Below are 21,153 nucleotides of genomic sequence, written 5' to 3'. Positions count from 1 at the left end.
TGTAAAAAATGAACTGCAACAGAGAACCCTTCACCCACATCTGGGAGTGGAAGAGGTGCTCCTCCTCCTCTAGATCTTCAGGCTCATTCTTATGGATCTTGGTGGTTGAAATGGTGACATTGGGCTCCACATCAATAATCTGCTTCCCTTTGTTATTCCCCTTATAAGGCTCTGACTCAGAATTAGAACATGTATTTGATTCAGAAGCCTTCATCCAAGCCACCAGTGACTTCTTGGCCCAACACTCACTTGTGTTGTGAGTGGGGATATTCTGGAACTCACATGATTTCCACATGTCCTTCTTTGTCTTTGTGTTGTTTTTCTTTCCTTTCAGCTTTGGCGGGTTTCCCTAGGTTTCCCTACCTTTGTTTTATTCTTTTTTCTGCAGCTTGGGAGTGCCTTTTCCTTGCTTCAGATTCATAGATCCAAAGTCTTGCTTCTTCTGTTTAAATTGTTTCGTGATCTTGACAATGTATCGATAGGCAGCACCGAACAAGGATATGTCCAAGAAGTCCATCTCATCCTGGATATACTTGTGTAGAAAGTCGCAAAAATTGAGTACCAAATTCCACTCTGAATCCTTGATACTCAACTTCGTGTGAAGGGTATGAAAAATATTTGTGAACTCTGGCACATCTTGGTCCATTCCCTATCGTAGCGTGGTCCACTTTATGTATTTATCTCTTCATAGCTCCCAACAGGGTAATACTGCTCCATAATGGTGTCTCGGAAATAATTTCAACTGGGTGCATCTTAGAATAGTGAGGATTCACTTTTGTACCTCTTCTTGTAGTTGGTTTTCTGCCAATCCTTGACGTGGGAGGAGGATTTGAGGTGTGCAAAAGTATTATTTTCCCGGTTGGAAAAGTCATGAATCGAGAAATATCCTTCTATCAGATTTAACCATTTATCTATGGCATCCTCATTTATCTCACCTTCAAATATGTGGATTTCAAAGTTAACTTGGACCTTAAAGGGAGTTTCACCCCCAAAGTGGCTGTCAGAAGAAGATGTGTTGCCTGTGGGTAGTTGCCGAAGGATCTGGGAAAAGTTGTCCATCATCGCATTCCTCTGTTGCTCAAGGGTTTCTTCTTGCAATATTTTGAAAGTATTTCCTCATCCCTCTTTATTCTTTTCTTTCGCCTTGGGATTCCATCAGGATTTACAAGGCTATTCTTGCATGGGTTCAACCAATTCGAGCCCTACCTCCTTATACCCTAACCTCGTTGGGGACATTCAAAGAAAAATAGAGAAAGAGAACATCACTCTGATTCCACTGATCCGAACTTAAACAAGAACACAACAAAATACAGATATAACCACAAACACATATATGCAAAAAAAAAAATAACACTTCATTTCATTAATATCAAAGAACTGAAATATGCTTACAAACAGAATGGCAATAAACTAGCTTGGGCGAAGGTAGCTTACCTCTGAGAAGAGATGTGGCAGCTACATGCCTTTGAACTGTGTTATAATGAGGCTCAAAGGCCTATTTATTATTGAGACACAATGGAAAACCCTAAACATCCAAAAACCTAACACTAGGAGATGAAGTGCCAAAACTATGGGCCTAGTTTGGGTAAATTGGTACATCAACTTCCCGGGGTCGTAACTTTGGCATATGATCTTCGTTTGACGTGCACAATACCTCATGAGAAATATCTATATGAGGACTACAACTTTCAACTATAATCATGGGTAAAAGATTGATGTTTTCCTATTTTCCAAAAAAGCATCGTTTAGGGCCTCGGAACGACTCCAGAAGTTCAAGACCCAAAAAACTACCAAAAATAGTAAAGTGTGCTACAACCAAGGAAACTAAAAAATTAAAAGAAACAGCAATGGGGGTCCAAGTGGAATAGATGGGTGGCGCCAATATCCACATGGGTCATAGGAGCACTACTTTGGAAACCTTGATTGAGATAGTATAGTCTCATCTCTACTTATTCCATACTTACCACTTTCCATCTCACATTACAATACCTTTAAGCCACCTCCCTTCCTTGGGTTCAACTAAGCATTAGTTCTCTAGGATTTGGCACCATATATCCTCATACCTAGGTAGGGCTCAGAACTTGACCCTAGGAGGTTGATGCTACTAAAATAACAAGAAAAAACATATAATGGTGACAAGGAAAAACAAAATAAGATCAAAATGCAAAAATGGTTGGGACATACACATTAGCACGTTGGAAAAAGCCTAACATGAGCTCTATCTCACTCATTATGCCCATCACCTTGTTCTTAAGCACATGTTTCTCTTCATATTGTGAGAAGGAACACTTGCATGTCCCAACTCTAGGTCGGAAATGAGCTTCTTAACTATTAAGTGGGTATTAATTACTATAAGCCATACAAATAAATCTCTAACCCTTTCAGCTCTGAGCAATAATAAAAAGAAAAATCAAGAAAGAGTAAAAGGCACAGAAGAGGGGTGGAAAAACAAAGGTCGAATTGGTAACTCATGCATCCATTTTCTTCCCTCCCAACATCTATACACTTAAGACTCCAAGCAGTAGAAGAGCATCATACTTAGCCATGGTTACCTCTAACACCCACAACGTTCCAACATTTTTCCCTAGATTGATGACTTTTATGTAATGACACACATGGACCCAACATGCCCCCAACCAACTTATTACTTCATGATGGATTGGAAGTTGATCAAGGGCCTATAGGAGGATGGTCTCATACCTTGAGACTTGGGAGGGTGTGCACCACTTTTAAATACCCCAACTTTGGAGCAAAGATGCCCATTTTGACCACCTAGAGATCCATGAGACCACTTTTTTGCCCCAAGATGAAAATTGGGATCCATATAGGAGCATTGATATAGATCTAAGCACCAACCCTTAGGAGGTGATTTTAGAGGGCTTCTACTCACCTCTTGGCACCAAGAAGCCTCAATGTTATACAAAGAAGGACCCAGAGATGCATGATGTCATATTTCTTTCACCTTTGACTCACACATGTGGGTTACAGTTAGGTGTTCTCATTAGGTCAGATTGTGAACCTGCTTGATAGTAGCACATTATTTTATTGTTTTGAGGGGAATTAAACCTAAATTAGGAATCAAACTCCTTATATAAGTAGAGGAGACATTCATTCTTGTAAATGATCACATCACTTGGAATTTTAGCTTTATTGATTAATTCAACCTCTTTTCTTGTAGAGAATTTGGGATTTATGAATGCATTTTGACATTTGGAGCTAAATCATTGTCTTTGGAGATACGATTTGGATCATTTGATGGAATTTTTTGCATTTTATCTTGTTCGTGTACCTATTTTTGATTTTTTTTTTTTGCATGTCGAATATATGGAATAATTTTGAATATAGGTCTTGTTATTGTGCCCTAATTTATTCAAAATTTCTTGAGCGTTATCTATATGATCAATTGCATGCATTACTCATATGTAATAGGTTCATGAATGTCCTAATGATGAACTTTAATTATCTTTCCCATGAAACTTCCATTATGATTTGCATGGGTAAATGGTTGAAATCTCACTACTAGGGCATCAAGATTTTGTGTTCGAAGAAACTCTTTGGTTGATATATCACATCATATACTCCATAATTCTAAGGAACAAGGGATTGGTCCATTTTGGGGGTGATTAAACTTTACTTTTATTCATAAATTATTCCTCCTCTAATTTGGCCCCTTTAATGCCAAGCTGCTAATTGGGGCTTGCGTGAAAATCCCCATGAAAGCTACATTTGTGGGATTGGAGAGCCTAAACATAAAGAGGGGGTATTTTCCACAAAATATCTTCTTTTGGTGGGCATCCACTTCAATATTTTCCATAAATTTATTTTCCCTAGTTTTTTCCCTAAGGTAAAACCATAGTCTATTCTTGCTTCAACTTGGTGGCTTGTTTCCAGGTCTCATGTGCCTTGATATTGTTGATACACATTGTTGGAAATTATTTCTTTTTTCTTTGACCTTCTGCCATCCAAACACTAAACCAATCAATCAAAAATTGGGTCTTGAGCCCTTAACCCTAGGTCCTTATAAAGAAAGAAATTTCCTCTAATAAGATCCCTAACCCTAATTTTCGTTTTCTTGTAGAAGGTCTCATTGTGTCACCTTGTACCCTAACCCTAGAATATACATTAGGTGACCTTCTTACATACCATGACTCCTCCCATCATTGAAAATCTTTAAAAGAGAAAGGATTTTTAGTTGTGGTGACAGTGGGCAATCACCCCATTATTGTCACTTGGTCTAATTTTAGCCTTGTAGGTTCCCCCACTTCTCCAAGGCTTGTTAGATTTAGTGGAAACATTTTTGGCACCATTGTCTGGGGCGAAGTGAATCTACCTCTCTATAATTTAAAGATTTAGATTCATCCCTAATGATAAGATAAATCCTTATCTGGAAACTCCATTCCAAGAACGAAGCTCTTGTTCTTCATTGAACATCAAAATCGAATGCTTGTACGGTGGAGAAATCATTTATCAATGCATTTTGAATCCCCCCTGGCAACTCCCCATTTGTTTGCTATGCAATACTTGAAGCAATGGCTCCTTGGGATTTGCATGAGACGTTCCCTACTTTGGATGTCAAATAAATCCCTAGATTTACAAATTTGTGGACTGCAAACTATATGAACGATGTCCTTAAATTCGATGGCGATCCTTCTTTAGCTGTGGATTTTATTTTGAAAATTTTCAAGTATACCTTGGAGATCAATGTGGTTCATTGTTATTCTCTCATATGGATATTCATTAATTCTTTTTGGGAATATCAAATGGATTGGCTTCAATGATGCAAACCAAAGAGCATCCCTTCTATTGGGGTATTTATTGAAGAATTCCTTAAGTATTAGGGAACAATGGGTCATGTTGAAGATGTGATCCAAGACTTGACTATTTTCCTCCAAGAAGAATGTTGGGCGTGGAGACTATTTTGTTAATGATTTAACCTGCACATGAGCATATACGAAACTCTAACATCATAGGATTAGGCACATGAGTGAGAAGGGGATGCAGATTATTCACTAAAGAAATTTGTTTCCAGGTTTGAAGCATGTTTATTTGGATTTCTGTGAAAAAAGTGTTTATGAAAAACAAAAGAAAGTTAGATTTGTCAGTGTTGGGAAGGAAAAGAAGAGCGAAAAATTAGAGCTTGTGAATATAGATGTATGGGGACCTACTCATGTATCATCTCTCGGTGGCTCTCGCTATTATGTTATTTGTAATTATGATGCAATTAGGAAAACCTGGATTTATTGTATTCGAAATAAATCTGATGTATTTGATACTTTCATGAAATGGAAATCTTTGGTTGAGAATGAGACAAGAAAGAATTTGAAGTGTCTCAGATCAAACAATGGAGGTGAATATTGTAGAAAAGAGTTTGATAACTACCTTTCAAAGCATGGAATTTGCATAGAGAAGATAGTTCTAGGAACACCACAGGAAAATGATGTGTCAGAAAGGATGAACAGAACAATCATGGAGTGTGCAAGGTGCATGAGATTGCATGCAGGATTGTTGTTACAATTTTGGGCATATGTTGTAGATACTATTGTTTATCTAATAAACATATGGCATTCAAGTTCCTTAGAGGGTGGTATTCTAGAGGAGGCATGAATAGGTAAAAAGGTAAACTACTCATTTTTAAATACTTTCGGTTGTGAAGCCTTTGTCCACAATAATCAAGAAAATAGAACAAAGCTTCAGGAAAAATTAAAGAAATGTACCTTTATTGGATATGGTGTAAAATATTTTGGTTATCGCTTATATGATTATGAAAATCACAAAACCATTAGGAGCAGAGATGTGATATTCAATGAAAAGGTCTTGTATAAGGATCAAATGCAGGGAAGGAAACAGGAAAAGAAAACAAAGAATATGCAGTTCTTGATGAGAGCATAGAAAAAGTAAAGGTGCATGAAACTCATAATGATTGGCATCCACAACAACAACAACAACAACCACAACAAGAAAATTCTCCTTAAACACCTAAAAGTGGTGTTAGAATATCTACCAGGATAATTAGATGCCCTGAACGATTCTCTCCTTCATTATATTATGTATTTTTTACTGATTCTAGTGAATTGGAAAGGTATGAAGAAGAAATGCAGATAGAACCAGGAAGAAGTGGGAGCAAGCCATAGAAGAAGAGATGGACCCCTTGATGCATAACCAAATGTGCGACTTAGTCAAGCTACCTGCAGGTAAAGCATCATTACAGAATAAATGGGTTTACAGGTTGAAGGAAGAATATGGAGGTAAACAGAGGTATAAGGCTAGACTTGTGGTGAATGAATTTACAAAAAAGAAAGGTATAGAATTTGATGAAATTTTTTCTCTTGTTGTTAAAATGAATTCAATCAAAACTATTTTAAGTCTAGTGCCAGCAAAAGATTTTCATCTTGAGCAGTTAGATGTAAAGACAACCTTTATCCATGGGGATTTGGAGGAAAAAATATATATGCACCAGCCACAAGGGTATGAGGTCAAAGGGAAGGATAAGTTAGTATTAAAATTGAAGAAGAGCTTGTATGGCTTAAAACAAGCTCCAAGGTAGTGGTATCTAAAATTTGATAGGTTTATGTCTAAACAAGGTTATACTAGATGTCACTATGACCATTGTGTTTATCTTAAAAATCAAAATGATGGAAGTTGTATAATATTATATTATTATTAATGTAGATGACATGTTTGTTACAGGTTCTAACATGCAGGAAACAATTGTGCTCAAAGGAAAATTAGTAAATTCATTTGCAATGAAGGATTTGGATACTACAAAACAAATCCTTTATATGAGAATAACCAGAGACGAGAAAAATCACAAATTAACATTGTCTCGGAGTGAGTACATAGAAAATGTGTTGGAAAGATTTAATATGCAGAATGAAAAACTAGTTAGTGCTCCGTTGGTTATCCATTTCAAACTAAGTAAGGAGATGTGCCCCAAGACTCGGGAAGAGATTGATTATATGTGTAAAGTTCCATATGAATCAACATTTGGAAGCTTAATGTATGCAATAGTATGCACAAGGCTTGATATTTTACATGTAGTGGGAGTTGTAAGCAGGTATATGAACAATCCAGGAAAAGAGCATTAGATGGAAATGAAATGGATTCTCAGGGATTTGATAGGTACCACAAATTAAGTATTATGCTTTGGTGGTTCAAACATTTCTCTATAGGGATATGTTGATGCAAATATGGTAGGTGATAGAGATAATGGGAGGAGCACCACAGGGTATGTTTTTATTGTAGGTGGAACAAATGTCAGTTGGTTTTCAAAATTGCAAAACATTATTGCACTTTCAACAACGGAAGCATAGTATGTTGTTGCTATAGAGGTCAGTAAAGAAATTATTTGGTTACATCGGCTTATGGATGAATTGGGAAAGAGGTAGGAGATGGGAAAGTTATATAATGATAGCCAAAGTGTCATTCATATTGTAAAGAACTTAGCATTTCATTACAAGACTAAACATATACAACTCAAGTCCCATTTAATACAGTCAGTGTTGGAAGATGGACAGTTGAAGTTCGAAAAGATACACACTACCAAGGATCCTGTAGATATGTTAACAAAAGTTGTAACCATGGAGAAATTGAGATTCTTCTTAGTTTCAATTGGTCTTCAAGTATGATAGTGAAGATGAGAAACATCTGAGTCCAAGTGGAGTCATTGTCCAACAAGTGAAGCAACGATGGAGTTTATATAATCAGTCTCCAAGTGGGAGATTGTTAGGTATGGAGCCTGATTATCTTCCTAATTGTTTAGAGGTTTCTTTTGTTTCAGTCACGTTGGATCCTTGTTCCTAACAAGGTTGAAACGTTGCTCGTTTAATTGCCATCAGGGGGATCAAGGGGCCATAAAAATAGATGAAATTTCCTTCTAAAATATTATAATTTCATAATCAATCTAGGCCGTTCATTAGGTGGATGATCTGATGATAAAAGTTACATTAATTTAGGGTTTTTTCCCTAGAAGGTAACCCTTGATTTATATTAGGGAATTGTATTGTGATTGTGTGTTATTATTTTGAGTGATAGAGAGAGAGGAGGTTATGTGAGAGAAAAGAGGAAATTACAACAGATATGTTGTAGGTTGAATCTCTTCATTTTGCTAGATAATATAAAAGGAAGGACTTGTTGTTTGTCTGTGGATGTAGCCCAAATTGGGTGAACCACGTATATTTGTGTCTCTCTTGTTTTATGCATTTCTATATTTGTGTTTCCACAATATTTTATATATTTCTTTTAATTTCTAATAAAGAAGGCCTCCACAACCATAATGAATAAGTTGAATAATTCAATGTCATTCAAAGGAAAGTATCACCCTTGATCATCTTGATTATTCTAGTGATGAGGAATAATACCTTGAGCAAGAGTCCTCCCATGATTATCTATTGATCACTTTAAAATTGATTTGAGATAGCCTAGAGGAATGTATGCCTGAGGTTACTCTTCACCAAAATTTCATGAGCTTGATTATTGAATTCTCCATTCTTTGTTTATGAGAGAGTATCCAATGGTTTAAGTGTGATTCTTCCTTTCCCTCATCCATAACTCTTTTTCTTGATATGTGGTCACCTTATTTTCCCACCTCCTGTCTTATTATTCATCATGCAAATATTGTGAAGGAGGAAGCGGTATTTGGTTGCCTTATCTCATAATGACTCATAATGGAAAAGGTTATTTTATTGACCCGATGATATGTTGGTTACATTGATTGTATGACTATATTTGGCTCGTGCATTATATGTTAGAATCAGATGATCACATAGGTGCATTGCATATTATTTTCATGCTAATAACATTCATCTCATGTTCACATTTAGATTAGACCTTTCATTTATATTAGACTTTGCTTTCTATGTGGATTTATTATTTTCATATAAAACAAGGGTGATACCCTACACCCAGTGCACATGTTCCCAAACAAGTTTGTTGTAATGTGTAGGTTATAGTTCTACGGTCCCAGAAGATTGTTGGAGTTCTCATGAACTCCCCATTGTACATGGACCATGCACTCTATGGTAATGTCATGTCCCAGTTGGAGCTAGATGTTACCCACCAAAAGTGGGTGACCCCATTGGAGAAATATTTCTCCCATCACCGCTTCCAGCTAGTAGCCAACAACACCTGACAACCAATAGTAACCAATGACGATGTGTCATTCATATCTCTACCACTTACATTATTCATATGTTTCCTCACCCATTTCAAAAGGGCACATTTTGGAAGGTGGGATTTTGATCAAAAGGTACTTTAATCATTTTTCTATTAGGTGCTTGTGCTTGTTTGTATTTTTGGAATTTGGCATGGGTTATGGGGTAACCTAAAAGGAAGAGGGGTTTTGACCATCATCTTTTTCCCTCACTTTAAATGGAAGGTTAATATTTCATCCTAGTCCTTTGGAACCTCCCATAGGGGTCCAATGGCTATAGGATCACTACTTGGGAAACCCCAATTAAAATAACATAGTCCCATCTCTCCTTATTCCATACTTACCACTTTCCATTTCACATTATAAGCCCTATATTCCACGTCCCTTCTTTGGGTTCAACTAACCATTAATTATCTAGGATTTGGCACCAAATATCCTCATACCTGGGTAGGATCAAAAATATGGCCCAAGGAGGTTTATGTAGCTAGAATAACAAGAAAAAAAAGAAGATAAAAATGAAAAATATAGTCGTCACATACACATTAACATATGAAAAAATTCCTAGCATGAGCTCTACTTCACTCATTATGGTTGTCACCCGGTTCCTGAGCACATGTTTCTCTTTCATATTATGAGAAGGAACACTTTCACTTCTCAACCTTGGGTGGGAAATGAGTTGCCTCACTATTAATGGGGTAATAATCATTATACAACAAACAAAGCAAGCTCTAACCCTTTGAGTTATGAGAATTAATACAAAGAAAAATCAAGAAAACGTAAAAGGCAGACAAGAGGGGTGGAAAAAAAAGGGTTGAGTTGGTAACTCATGCATCCACATTTGTTCCCTCCCACATATATACACTCGAGATGAGGAGCCCATCATAGCTAGTCCCTTTGGCCATGAAGTCTTCTCCCCTTTGTTCCATCATCATTCACATGAATCCTATCAATTGAAGGATGGACAAAGGACATGTCACTTCCCCTTAGGGGCTAGAAACACTTAATAGGGTGGTCTACTAGCCACCCCTACCTAGGTAGGAAACACCATTACAAGTTCAAAGCCTTATTTTTGGAAGTGAATCCTAGTTTGAAGTGTCAAACTACCAATTTATTTCAAGCTTAATTCAATTAGATGTAAAATTTATTAAATGTACCTAATGATCTAGTTGCTAGCACTAGTTATCGTGTGTAATTGTCATGTGGTTCCATAGTCATGGCATGGGCAACTTAACTGGGGCCCAGGTATTTTAGAGGAACACATCGAATCCCATAGGTGGAGCTTTGATATCCATGGGACTCTAAGCAGCAATAGAGAATCATACTTAGCCACGGGTACCTCTAGCAACCACAACATTCCAACATTTTTTTCATACACTGATAAATGTTATGGGATGATGCACCTAGACCCAACATGACCCTAATCGACTTAGAACTTCATGAGGGATTGGTAGCTAATCTGGGGCCCAAATGAGGATGATATCATACCTTGAGACATGGGATGGCATGCACCACCTTGAAATACCCCAACCTTGAAGCAGATACAACCATTTTTCCCACCTAGAGACCCATGAGACCAATTTTGTGCCCCAAGATGAAAATTGGTGTCCACGGAGGAGCATTGAAAAAGATCAAAGGGATAACCATTATGAGATGATTTTAGAGGGATTATAATCACTCATTAGCACCAAGAAGCCTCAACACTAGCCCTCTAAGGCCTCACACATGCATGAAGTCACCTTTCTCTCACCTACGTCTCACATGTGGGTTAGAATTATGTTTTCTCCATGGATACTAGGTCGACTTGTGACCTAGCTTGAGATTAGCATGATATTTTATTGATTTGAACTCATCATATAAGTAGCAGACACATTCATTCTTGTAAATGATCACATCACTTGGAATTTCAGGCTTCTTGAGCAATTCAACCTCTTTTCTTGTGGAGAGTTTGGGATCTATGAATGCATTTCGACATTTGGAGCTAAATCCTTATCTTTGGAGCTATTATTTGGATCGATGGATGGAATCTTTGCATGTTATCTTTTAAGTGTACTTATTGTTTAATATCTATCTTTTACATGTCTAATATATGGAGTATTGTTGAATATAGGTCTTGGTAGTGAGCCCTAATTTATTGAAAATTTATTGAATGCTATATAGATGATCTATTGCATGCATTACTCATACATAACATGTGAATGAATGTCCTAAAAATAAACTTTAATTTTCTATCCCATGAAAATTCCAATAGGCTTTAGATATAGGTGAATGCTTGAAATTTTGATTTTAGCCTCCTTAGAAACTCTTTGGCTCATATATCACACCATATACTTCATACTCCCAAGCAACAAGGGACTGGTCCATTTTGGTGGTGATCAATCTTGACTTTTATCCATAAATTCTCTTTCCCCTAATTTGGACCCTTTAAGGGCGAGCTTTCTAACTAGCGCTTGGTGTGAATCCCTAGGAACACTACATTTGTAGGATTAGGGAGCCTAAACATAAAGAGAGAGGTATTTTCCAAAAAATATCTTCTTTTGGTGGGCATACACTTCAATCTTGTCCATAAATGTCTTTCCCCTAGTTGTTTTCCCTAAGTTAAAACCCTACTTTAGTCTCACTTCAACTTAGGGGCTTGTTTAAGGGTTTCATGTGCCTTAATCTTACTGATACACATTATTTAAAACCCATTCTCTTTGCCTTGACCTTCGGCCACCCCAAAACTCAACCAATAAATCAAGCCCTAAGTATTGTGCCCTTAACCCTATGCCTCTATAAGGAAATCTAACTTCCTCCAATAGGATCCCTAAGCCTAAATTGTGTCATTTTTTGTAGAAGGTCTTATTGAGTCACCTTGTACCCTAACTCTATAATATCCACTAGATGACATTCTCACATGTCGGGCCTCCTTACAATGGTGAAAATATATAAAGAGCAAGGGGTTTTGGTTGTGGTGACAATGGTTCATGACAGAATTGTTGACACTCACTCTAGCTTTAGCCTTGTAGGGTCCCCCCCTTCTCTAAGGCTTGATAGATTTTGTGACAAAACTCATCATTTTAGAGAAAGTACAATGGTAGAAACATTAATGGAAAAATCCAAAAGATAAAGGGAATATTGAAGATTAATATAAGTGATATAAATCTAATTTTCACTGGAATTAAATTATTTTATTTTTTAGTACTCAATTGATCACATATCATCTTACCATCCTTAATATGATGGGAAACTTGATATTTTTAATAAATATTTAGAAGGATATCTACATTTATTTTCATATGATAAAAAAGCACAATGGGTCAAGTGGTTACCTTTGGCAGAATGGTGATACAACACATCCTTCTATAGTTCATAAAAAAATGTCCCCATTTATGGAACTTTATGCATATGATCCTTCATCCATCACATCAACCTTGAAAGGGATCGTAAAGGATCAAGTAGTGGAGGACCACATAGGGCACCAACAAGAGGTTCTCAAACTATTGAAGGATAACCTGGTTATGCCAAAAAATAGGATGAAACAACAAGTAGATCAACATCATAGTGAAAAGGAATTTGAAGAAGGGGATTGGGTATTCGTGAGACTACAACCATATAAACAGACATCCCTCAAGCAACAAAATAAGAACAATGAATTAATACCAAGGTATTATAGCCCCTATAAGGGGGTGTAGAATATTGGAAGTGTGGCTTACAAACTATATTTTCTCAAATCATCTTTGCATAAACACCCCAAACATTTTTAGCTCGAGTTATATATACCGCATTTCAAAACCTTAGCCAAAATAGACTTGGTTAGGTCCGACACAACATGAGAATAATTTAATCAAATATATCATGCCTTGGGAGATCTAATCCAAATGACCTGGATTTTTTTTCAATTTTCCTAATTTATTGGCCCTCATGGGTTAAACATTCAATGCTCATGATTGTCTGTCATGACCGTGTTCTAAAAAAACTATTCCAAGCGATCTAGAATCTAGGTCCACATTCATATAATGGATATGAAAATATATGGGTGAATTGCCTACCCAAATTATTTAATATTGATTCCATCTCTAGGGTGTTAACCATCATCCCACATGATCTTGTGTCAAGACCATGTTCTTAAACAATCAAATCTAATAGATCCAAAATCCATGTCTACGTTAATGAAGATATTTTGAAAAACACTTAAATTACTATATGCCCATATTTCTTTTTGTTATTTGTGCTAAATCTAGAATCAGGGTCTAGTGAGGAGGGTACACTTTCATATAAGTGGATGCCCTAATACCCATAATATTTTATAACCCTTTAGATCTAGGATTTAAACATTGAGCCCTCAATACCTTGACTTGGGACCACATCTTAAGCATTTAGTTTAATAGATTCAAGGTCAAGGTCCACTGAAGAGGACCCTCTTATATACAAACTAGATGTATTAATACCTAGATTCTTTCAAAACTCTTTAGCTCTTGGATCTAAACCATCGAACACCCAAGACCATGTGTTGTGACCTAATCCTCTATGCAAAATCTTGATTGAATAAAACTTTAACCATCCATTTTGGACAATTACATATCTGATCACTCGATATTTTTTCATTACAGTACTTTGATACATGTCTATAGGGCCGACAATGGTTAATCCCTTGGCTTGTAACCTTGACTTTATGGCTTTTCAGAAGAAAAAATAAGATGGAAAAACCTTTCCAAACATGATCTTGTCTCAAGTCTTGAGACCTATGGGTCTGCAACATTAAGCCATCATGGACCAATCACCATTCTCCATGTGTTCCATCTGCCATGTCATCTACCATGTATCACCCTATGACACTTCCATTTGTCACTTGTCAAAGCTCTATTGGCTAACCAAAATTTTGATTTTTTCCTACCACATGTCGTCCACGTAGATGTGCCATATCATATTGAGATGCTCAATCAATAAGAATCCCTTGTGTGGTGCTTTGATACCCCAGTATGGAGCCCACCTTTACACATCATACTAAATATAAGCTTATGCCATATTGGGATGTGCAATCAACAAAGCATTTGGTGACAGGTGCTCCACTACCCCAATACAGGATCCACCTTGGTTGTTTCATGTTGATTCTATGCATAACATCATTAACCCACTTTGGTACCTGCTATTCAAGGTTTAAGAATAATTTAATCAAGTTGGTGAGATTAAGAAACCCATATTTCATGAAACAAGCATTCATTTAAGTTATAAAGTATTTCATCACATTTGGTTTATACTCCACCATGTCCTTACTTTTTCAAATTTCAAATATTCCCTTGGCACCTGATATACAATACAATGTTCCATGCAAGAACATCATGGAAATGCCAAATTTTTCTCCATGTTGAGGAAACTCCAAATTTCATTCATTTTCCTTATTCATCCCTCTGGTGGTTGATCTTGGGTAGGGATCCACCTAAGCTACTTCCTTAGCCATCAATGACATTTCAAAACTTCCTTTAACATCAATGACAACACTTTAGTTGACGTCAATAACAACCTATGTGGAACAGTCTCCCCCTTTGGCATTGAAGGTGATATTGTAGTAAAACATGGAAGATTTCAATTGATTTTATTTTTACAAAATATATATTCATTCTCATAATTTTTTAATTATACAATTTAAATTTATCGATATTAATAATAAAATATATATATATATTTAAACAATCGATTTAGTCATCATATAATTGAATTTAACAAATATAAAAATTTAACTACAAAAACATAATATTAACATATAAAATTTTGACATATTGAAACGCGCGCGCGATAGGGAATGCGTTCTGCTAGGTTTTCGACCAGCTGCCGCCGCCATGGCTGCTCCAGGGGGTGCAGAGCCCTCTCCCACCCCTCCGATTTCGCCTGCAGAAGCCTTCAAGAAGATCCTTACGCAGAGAGGGAAAAAACGAATGCAGCCTGAAGCTCCGAAGTTTATCAAAAAATTAGAAGAAATCCCAGAAATTGCTCTGCCAGAAGACCAGACAATCAAAATCGCCCTTGCCCTGGCTGACAGAGGTTTAGTAGGGCAGTTTATGGGACGATGGCCAACAACCAAATCGACTGATGAATGGGTGCAAAGAAACTGGAGACCCCTGCTCCCAAACAATGTAATCAGCTACCCGATTGGAAGGGGCTACTTCATCTTTGAATTCACTACCAAGGAAGACCGAGATTTGGTGTTCAGAAATGGCCCATATTTCATGGGAAACCAAGGTCTCTTTCTGAATAAATGGACACCCGACTTTGACCCCTCAGTCGATGTCCCAAAGGAGGTCCCTGTTTGGGTTCGGCTCCCCAATCTTCCAATACACTGCTGGAGCTACCAAGCACTGCAAAAGATAGGAAATGGACTGGGAAGATTCATCGACAAAGCTGATAACAAGGGCCAATACACCTGCGCCAGAATATGCGTGGAAGTGGATCTCGAAGCTGGGCTACCGGAAGCTATCAAGTTGACAGTGGGAGATTGGCATCACTACCAGAAGCTAGACTACGAGCAACTCCCATTTAAATGCAGGATCTGCCATGAACATGGCCATTTTCAACGAAACTGCCCTAAAGCACCATCAGGGGATAAAGAGGAAGAAGAAGGATGGAAGGAAATAAAAAAAGGAAAGGTAGTCTCAAAGCCAAACGAGAAGAAGCAGACAGAATCAAAGGGAAATCCCCAGCCCAACGACAAAACCAAACCAGTCTCAAATGAAGGCCCATCCACAGCTGAAAAGGGGGAGGCCTCAGAGAAACATGAAGAAACTGAAGGTCAGCCGAAGGAAAGGAAAGAATCCGAAGAAGAATCAAATCCCCAACTAACCAAGGCAGATCAAGGGGGAAAAGCAGGCGATGACGAACACATTAGTCTTGCCTCCGAATCAGGAGAAGAATCAGAAGAAAGAGAATCTGAATCAGACAGTTCTCAAATCTCTCCTATCAAAACATCCAGGGGCCGAAAATCCAAGAAGAAACAAAGAGAGGAGAAAACCTACATGGATGTTCTCCAAGGTTCCCAGAAAACCCTCAAGGGAATGATGAATACCAGATTCGGGCGCAAGAATAACAAGGCTCCAAAAGGAGCCACTCCCCCCCTCTCCAGTAAATAATGAAATACGTCTCCTGGAATTGCAGAGGATTAGGTAGCAGGCTGAAAGAAGAGGCCCTGAAAGACATTGTAAGGTTGCATATGCCTGAAATCCTTCTCATCCAGGAGACAAAGATGGAGGACTCTCTTCTCCTCCAATCCAGCAAAACATTCTGGCGCAAAGGCCCTGGAAGAGCTGTCAGTGCTAGAGGGGCCTCTGGTGGGATCGCCTCCTTCTGGGACAGCTCCAAATACGACTTGATTCAAGAAGAAAGTGGCCAGCACTGGATTTTCACTCAACTCCTTCACAAAGATTCTGGTCAACAAGTAAGTTTATTTAACCTTTATGCTCCAGTCTTGCCATCGGAGAAAAAAATTTGCTGGGACTCGCTCCAGTCCTTTCTTGTTTTGCACAATCCAGGAAATATCATTATTGCAGGGGATCTGAACGTTACTCTAGCTGCTGAAGAGAAAAAAGGTGGTTCACCTGTAAGGGACCCTGCCAGAGAATGGGTAGAAGACATCATGAACGATTGGGATTTGGAGGACATCAAACCTTCAGCCGGGAAATATACTTGGTCTAATAAAAGACTAGGTCCCAGCCATATAGCAGCTCGCTTGGACAGATTCCTTGTCCAAACCTCCTTCCTCACTAGTGGCCTAATGACCTCATCCAAAATTCTGCCCAACTGCACCTCTGACCACAAACCCATAAGTCTGGAACTCTCCGTGGATAGATATCTTGGACCCATTCCATTTAGATTTAGCCCGTTATGGATTCAGCAAGAGGGGTTCAATGAGGTGGTTGCTGAAGTCTGGAACCGGAAAATTCAGGGTTCCCCTTTCTTCGTGTGGGAAGAAAAATTGCGGGCTCTTAAGAGAAAGCTCAAGGAATGGGCAAAAGCTTTGAAAACTCCTGCTGCCAATCGAAAAGAGTCTATAGAAAATCTTGCTGCCCTCCAATCCTCAATGGAGAATTCAGATATTACTCAAAGTCTGCTCCAAAAAGAAGTTGAGTTACAAAAAGCCTTTCATAAAGCCAGTAGGGACGAAGAGGAGTATTGGAGACAGAAATCTAGAAACCTATGGTTACAAGCCGGCGACAAAAATACTAGTTTCTTCCACAAACATGCCGAAGCCCGAAAGCAATACAAAAATGTTTCAGAAATCCGATTCCAAGACACAGTGGTTAATGATTTTGAGGGCATAAAGAGAGCAGCATTCTCCTTTTTTAAAGATCTCTATTCAGCTCCTGATTACCAGCCTATAGATCCCCAAGCATATCCGTACAATCTGATCCCCTTCTGTGTGCAAGACCCCGTCAATAATATGCTGACTGCCCCGATCAGCATGGATGAGCTCAAGAAAGCTTTGGATTGCATGGACCCGGATAAAGCGCCAGGGCCTGATGGGTTCACTGCCAGGTTCTTTCAGTCTTGCTGGTCAATTATCAACAAAGACCTTCTAAGAATGGTAAGGAAATCCCAATTTTGTACTAAGATAGGAGGCAGCACCAATTCAGCCTTCCTGGCTTTGCTTCCGAAAGAAAAAGGAGCTTCTGAGTTCAGTAGATTCCGCCCCATTTCGTTGTGTAATACTAGCTATAAACTTATTACCAAAATAATATCCATGCGCCTCAAGAATATATTGCCGAACATCATACCGGAGAACCAAGGAGGCTTCATCAAAGGGAGAAAGATACTGGATAATATTGTACTGGTTCAAGAGGCAGTACATTCAAGTGTCCAGAGAAAAGAGAAAGGAATGGTAATAAAACTAGATCTGGCTAATGCCTTTGACAGGGTGAGGCATGACTTCCTGTTTGCAGTTATGACAAAAATGGGCTTTTCAACAAAATTCACAAATTGGGTGAAAGCCTGCATCGCCTCTCCTTGGATTGCTCCGCTGGTAAATGGAAGATCAACTGAATTTTTTACAGCTTCAAGGGGATTAAGGCAAGGCTGTCCGCTGTCCCCGCTTCTCTATGCCATTCAAGCCTCAGTGTTGAGTTTCCAGCTCGACTACTGTCAGCAAATCCAAATTCTGCCAGGTCTCAGAATGGTGCAAAATGTCAAAGAAATAAACCATGCTCAATTTGCCGATGATACTCTGCTACTAGGTGGAGCGAGTATTATTTCGGCCAATTCTTTCAAAAAGGAACTGGACATCTATAAGGAAGCATCCGGCAGCAAGATTAACTACTCAAAAAGTACAATTTATGGCTGGAATTGCTCAGCTAAAAACCTTGCTGATATAGCTAGGCTTCTTGAAATGAAAATCTGTCAAGACTGGGATTCTTTCAAATATCTTGGGATCCCAATTTTCAGATCCATCCCCAAAGTTTCCCATTGGATGCCCCTTTTGGACAAGCTCAAACTCAGAATTAATGCCTGGGGAGCCTCCTGGCTGAACACGGCTGGGAAAATTATCCTTATAAAATCTGTCTTAACAAGCATGCCTCTGTTTCAGCATTCCATTCTCCTCGCCCCCAAAACCTTTCTCAGTAAAATGGATGGTATGCTGAGAAGATTTCTGTGGGAAGGGGGAAAAAACAACGAAAGAAGGCTTCATTTAGTAAATTGGGACACCATTAAGAAACCTTTCATAGAAGGAGGTCTGCAAATTAGAGACTCGGCTGCCCAAAATCTCGCTCTTGGCTCAAAAATATTGTGGAATATTGTGGCAGGAAAAATAAGCTGGAGCAAGAAAGTGCTGTGGAAGAAATACTTTCAAGGTCAACGATTGAGATGTCTTGATCTTCCTCCAAAAAATTCCAAAGGCTCCCCAATATCCAAACTTTGTATCGCTGCTCTGGACAACTTCAGCCTCAACCTCTATTGGATCCCAGGTAATGGGAAAAAAATAAGAATTTGGAATGATCAGATTCTTGGAGACCAGCCTCTTCATCATATAAAAGGCCTGGCAAATATTAAGCTATGGTTGCATTCCAACAACAAGGAAACTCTATGGGACATAACCAACTGGACGGAGGATGCTGAAAGAAGATGGGACAGCTGGAATCTCGGGGAGGTACCACACCATTTGCAATCTGAAGCTTCTTTACTGTTAGACAATCTGCAAGGGAAATCACCATTATCAGCAACAGCCAAGGATAAAAGAGGGTGGGGCTCCCATACTGGCTCCTACTCGGTAGCTGAAGGATACAAAAGTTTAATTGCTGTCCCGAATGTCCCTCCAGACCCAACGCAATGGAAATTCATATGGAACTTTCCTTCTCTCCCTAAAATAGACTTTTTCTGCTGGACACTTGCTCATAATAGTATTCTCACAGGAGACAATCTGAGAAAACGGGGAATGGAAGGGCCCTCCAGATGTCCATTATGTATATCAGAGGAAGAAACAGCTGATCACCTATTGCTGCTGTGCCCCTTTGCCAAGGCAGTCTGGAAAGGGGTCCTGAGTTCAAGGGCGGACAAGATTGAGCTACCAAGAAGTGTGCCATCCCTGTCCTACGAGTGGGCCAAGCTTCCTCCAATCTGCACCAACAATAAAAACCTCCTTAGGACTGCTTGGATGTGGACCCCTAAATACATATGTTGGAAATTATGGCTGGAAAGGAACAACAGAATCTTCAGAGGAGAAATCTGCACTGTAAACAATGTTATATCCAAAATTAAAGCTTTATTGGGAGAGACTTTGGAAGCTAAGCCAACCCTAAGGAATGAAGTAAAGTTGGACAATGAGGAGGAGCTGTGGCTAAAAGAAATCGTTCCAAATAATCAACCCATCCCTACTATTCCAACCACTTGCCATGCTAAGTGGGAAATCCGTATGGAAGAACAGGAATTTCTAAAGTGGAGATCGGCACTAGATGACCATTGTCTTTTCTTCGACGGGGCCTCTAAAGGCAATCCAGGAGCTGCGGGTGGAGGTGGAGTGCTGCTGAAACCCGATGGGTCTACTTTTCTCAAGTACCATTGGGGTCTGGGAATCGAATCAAATAATAGAGCTGAGGCTCTAGCTTTGTGGCAGGGGCTGACTCTGGCTCTAAAACGGAACATTCAAACATTGACGGTCTTCGGAGACTCTCGGCTCATCATTCAAGCAATGAATTCTCCCTCGAATCAGTGGCAGATTCATTTAGGCCGAATTCTAAAGAAAATAAGACCCATGCTGGCTAAGTTTCAGAAAATCTCCTTCTACCACATTATGAGGCAGCTTAATTCTCAAGCTGATTTTGAAGCCAACCTTGGAGCTGCCAGAAGCCAAAGAACCCTATCAGTCAATTTGGAAGATTCTCTCTGCATCATCCCATAATCGGATTAACCAGTAATTCTGTTTTAACACAGAAAACCCAGAAATTTGCTTGCTGGAAATGGTGTTTCAGCAACACAGTTATTTTATCAGTTGTTGAAACTGGTGTTTCAGCAACGCCGCTCGTGGTGTTTCAGCAACGCAAAATTTTGACGTCAGGCTCTGTACATTCAATCGGACAGCTGCCCATTTCGCACGGCTCTTTCTGCTCCAGGGGGAATTGCTTTGACAAAATACTCAAGCTGATTTTGAAGCCAACCTTGGAGCTGCCAGAAGCCAAAGAACCCTATCAGTCAATTTGGAAGATTCTCTCTGCATCATCCCATAATCGGATTAACCAGTAATTCTGTTTTAACACAGAAAACCCAGAAATTTGCTTGCTGGAAATGGTGTTTCAGCAACACAGTTATTTTATCAGTTGCTGAAACTGGTGTTTCAGCAACGCCGATCGTGGTGTTTCAGCAATGCAAAATTTTGACGTCAGGCTCTGTACATTCAATCGGACAGCTGCCCATTTCGCACGGCTCTTTCTGCTCCAGGGGAAATTGCTTTGACAAAAATCAAGGCGTTGGAAGGTTAGAATGAAGACTAGAGATGGAAAACGATTTTCATACTCCCAAGTGGAAATAGCTCATATCCGATTAGCTCCTCT

The 21,153-nt window shown here is 38.9% G+C and overlaps 1 protein-coding gene across 1 annotated transcript; it reads left to right on the top strand.

Moving 5' to 3' along the window:
• The first annotated feature begins 16,889 nt into the window (after window positions 1-16,889).
• Window positions 16,890-20,504, top strand: LOC149158478 (uncharacterized). The gene is made up of 3 exons (XM_089434004.1): window positions 16,890-17,650; window positions 18,029-18,354; window positions 19,075-20,504. Exons 1-3 carry the CDS (start codon window positions 16,890-16,892, stop codon window positions 20,502-20,504), a joined length of 2,517 nt encoding a protein of 838 aa, XP_089290130.1.
• Window positions 20,505-21,153: the final 649 nt, after the last annotated feature.

Source organism: Pinus tabuliformis, chromosome 5_2 (genome assembly GCF_031772625.1).
Source record: "Pinus tabuliformis cultivar Carrire ecotype Pingquan chromosome 5_2, CPIR1, whole genome shotgun sequence".
NCBI classification, from domain to species: Eukaryota; Viridiplantae; Streptophyta; class Pinopsida; order Pinales; family Pinaceae; genus Pinus; species Pinus tabuliformis.
This window is presented reverse-complemented; position numbering and strand designations above follow the sequence as displayed.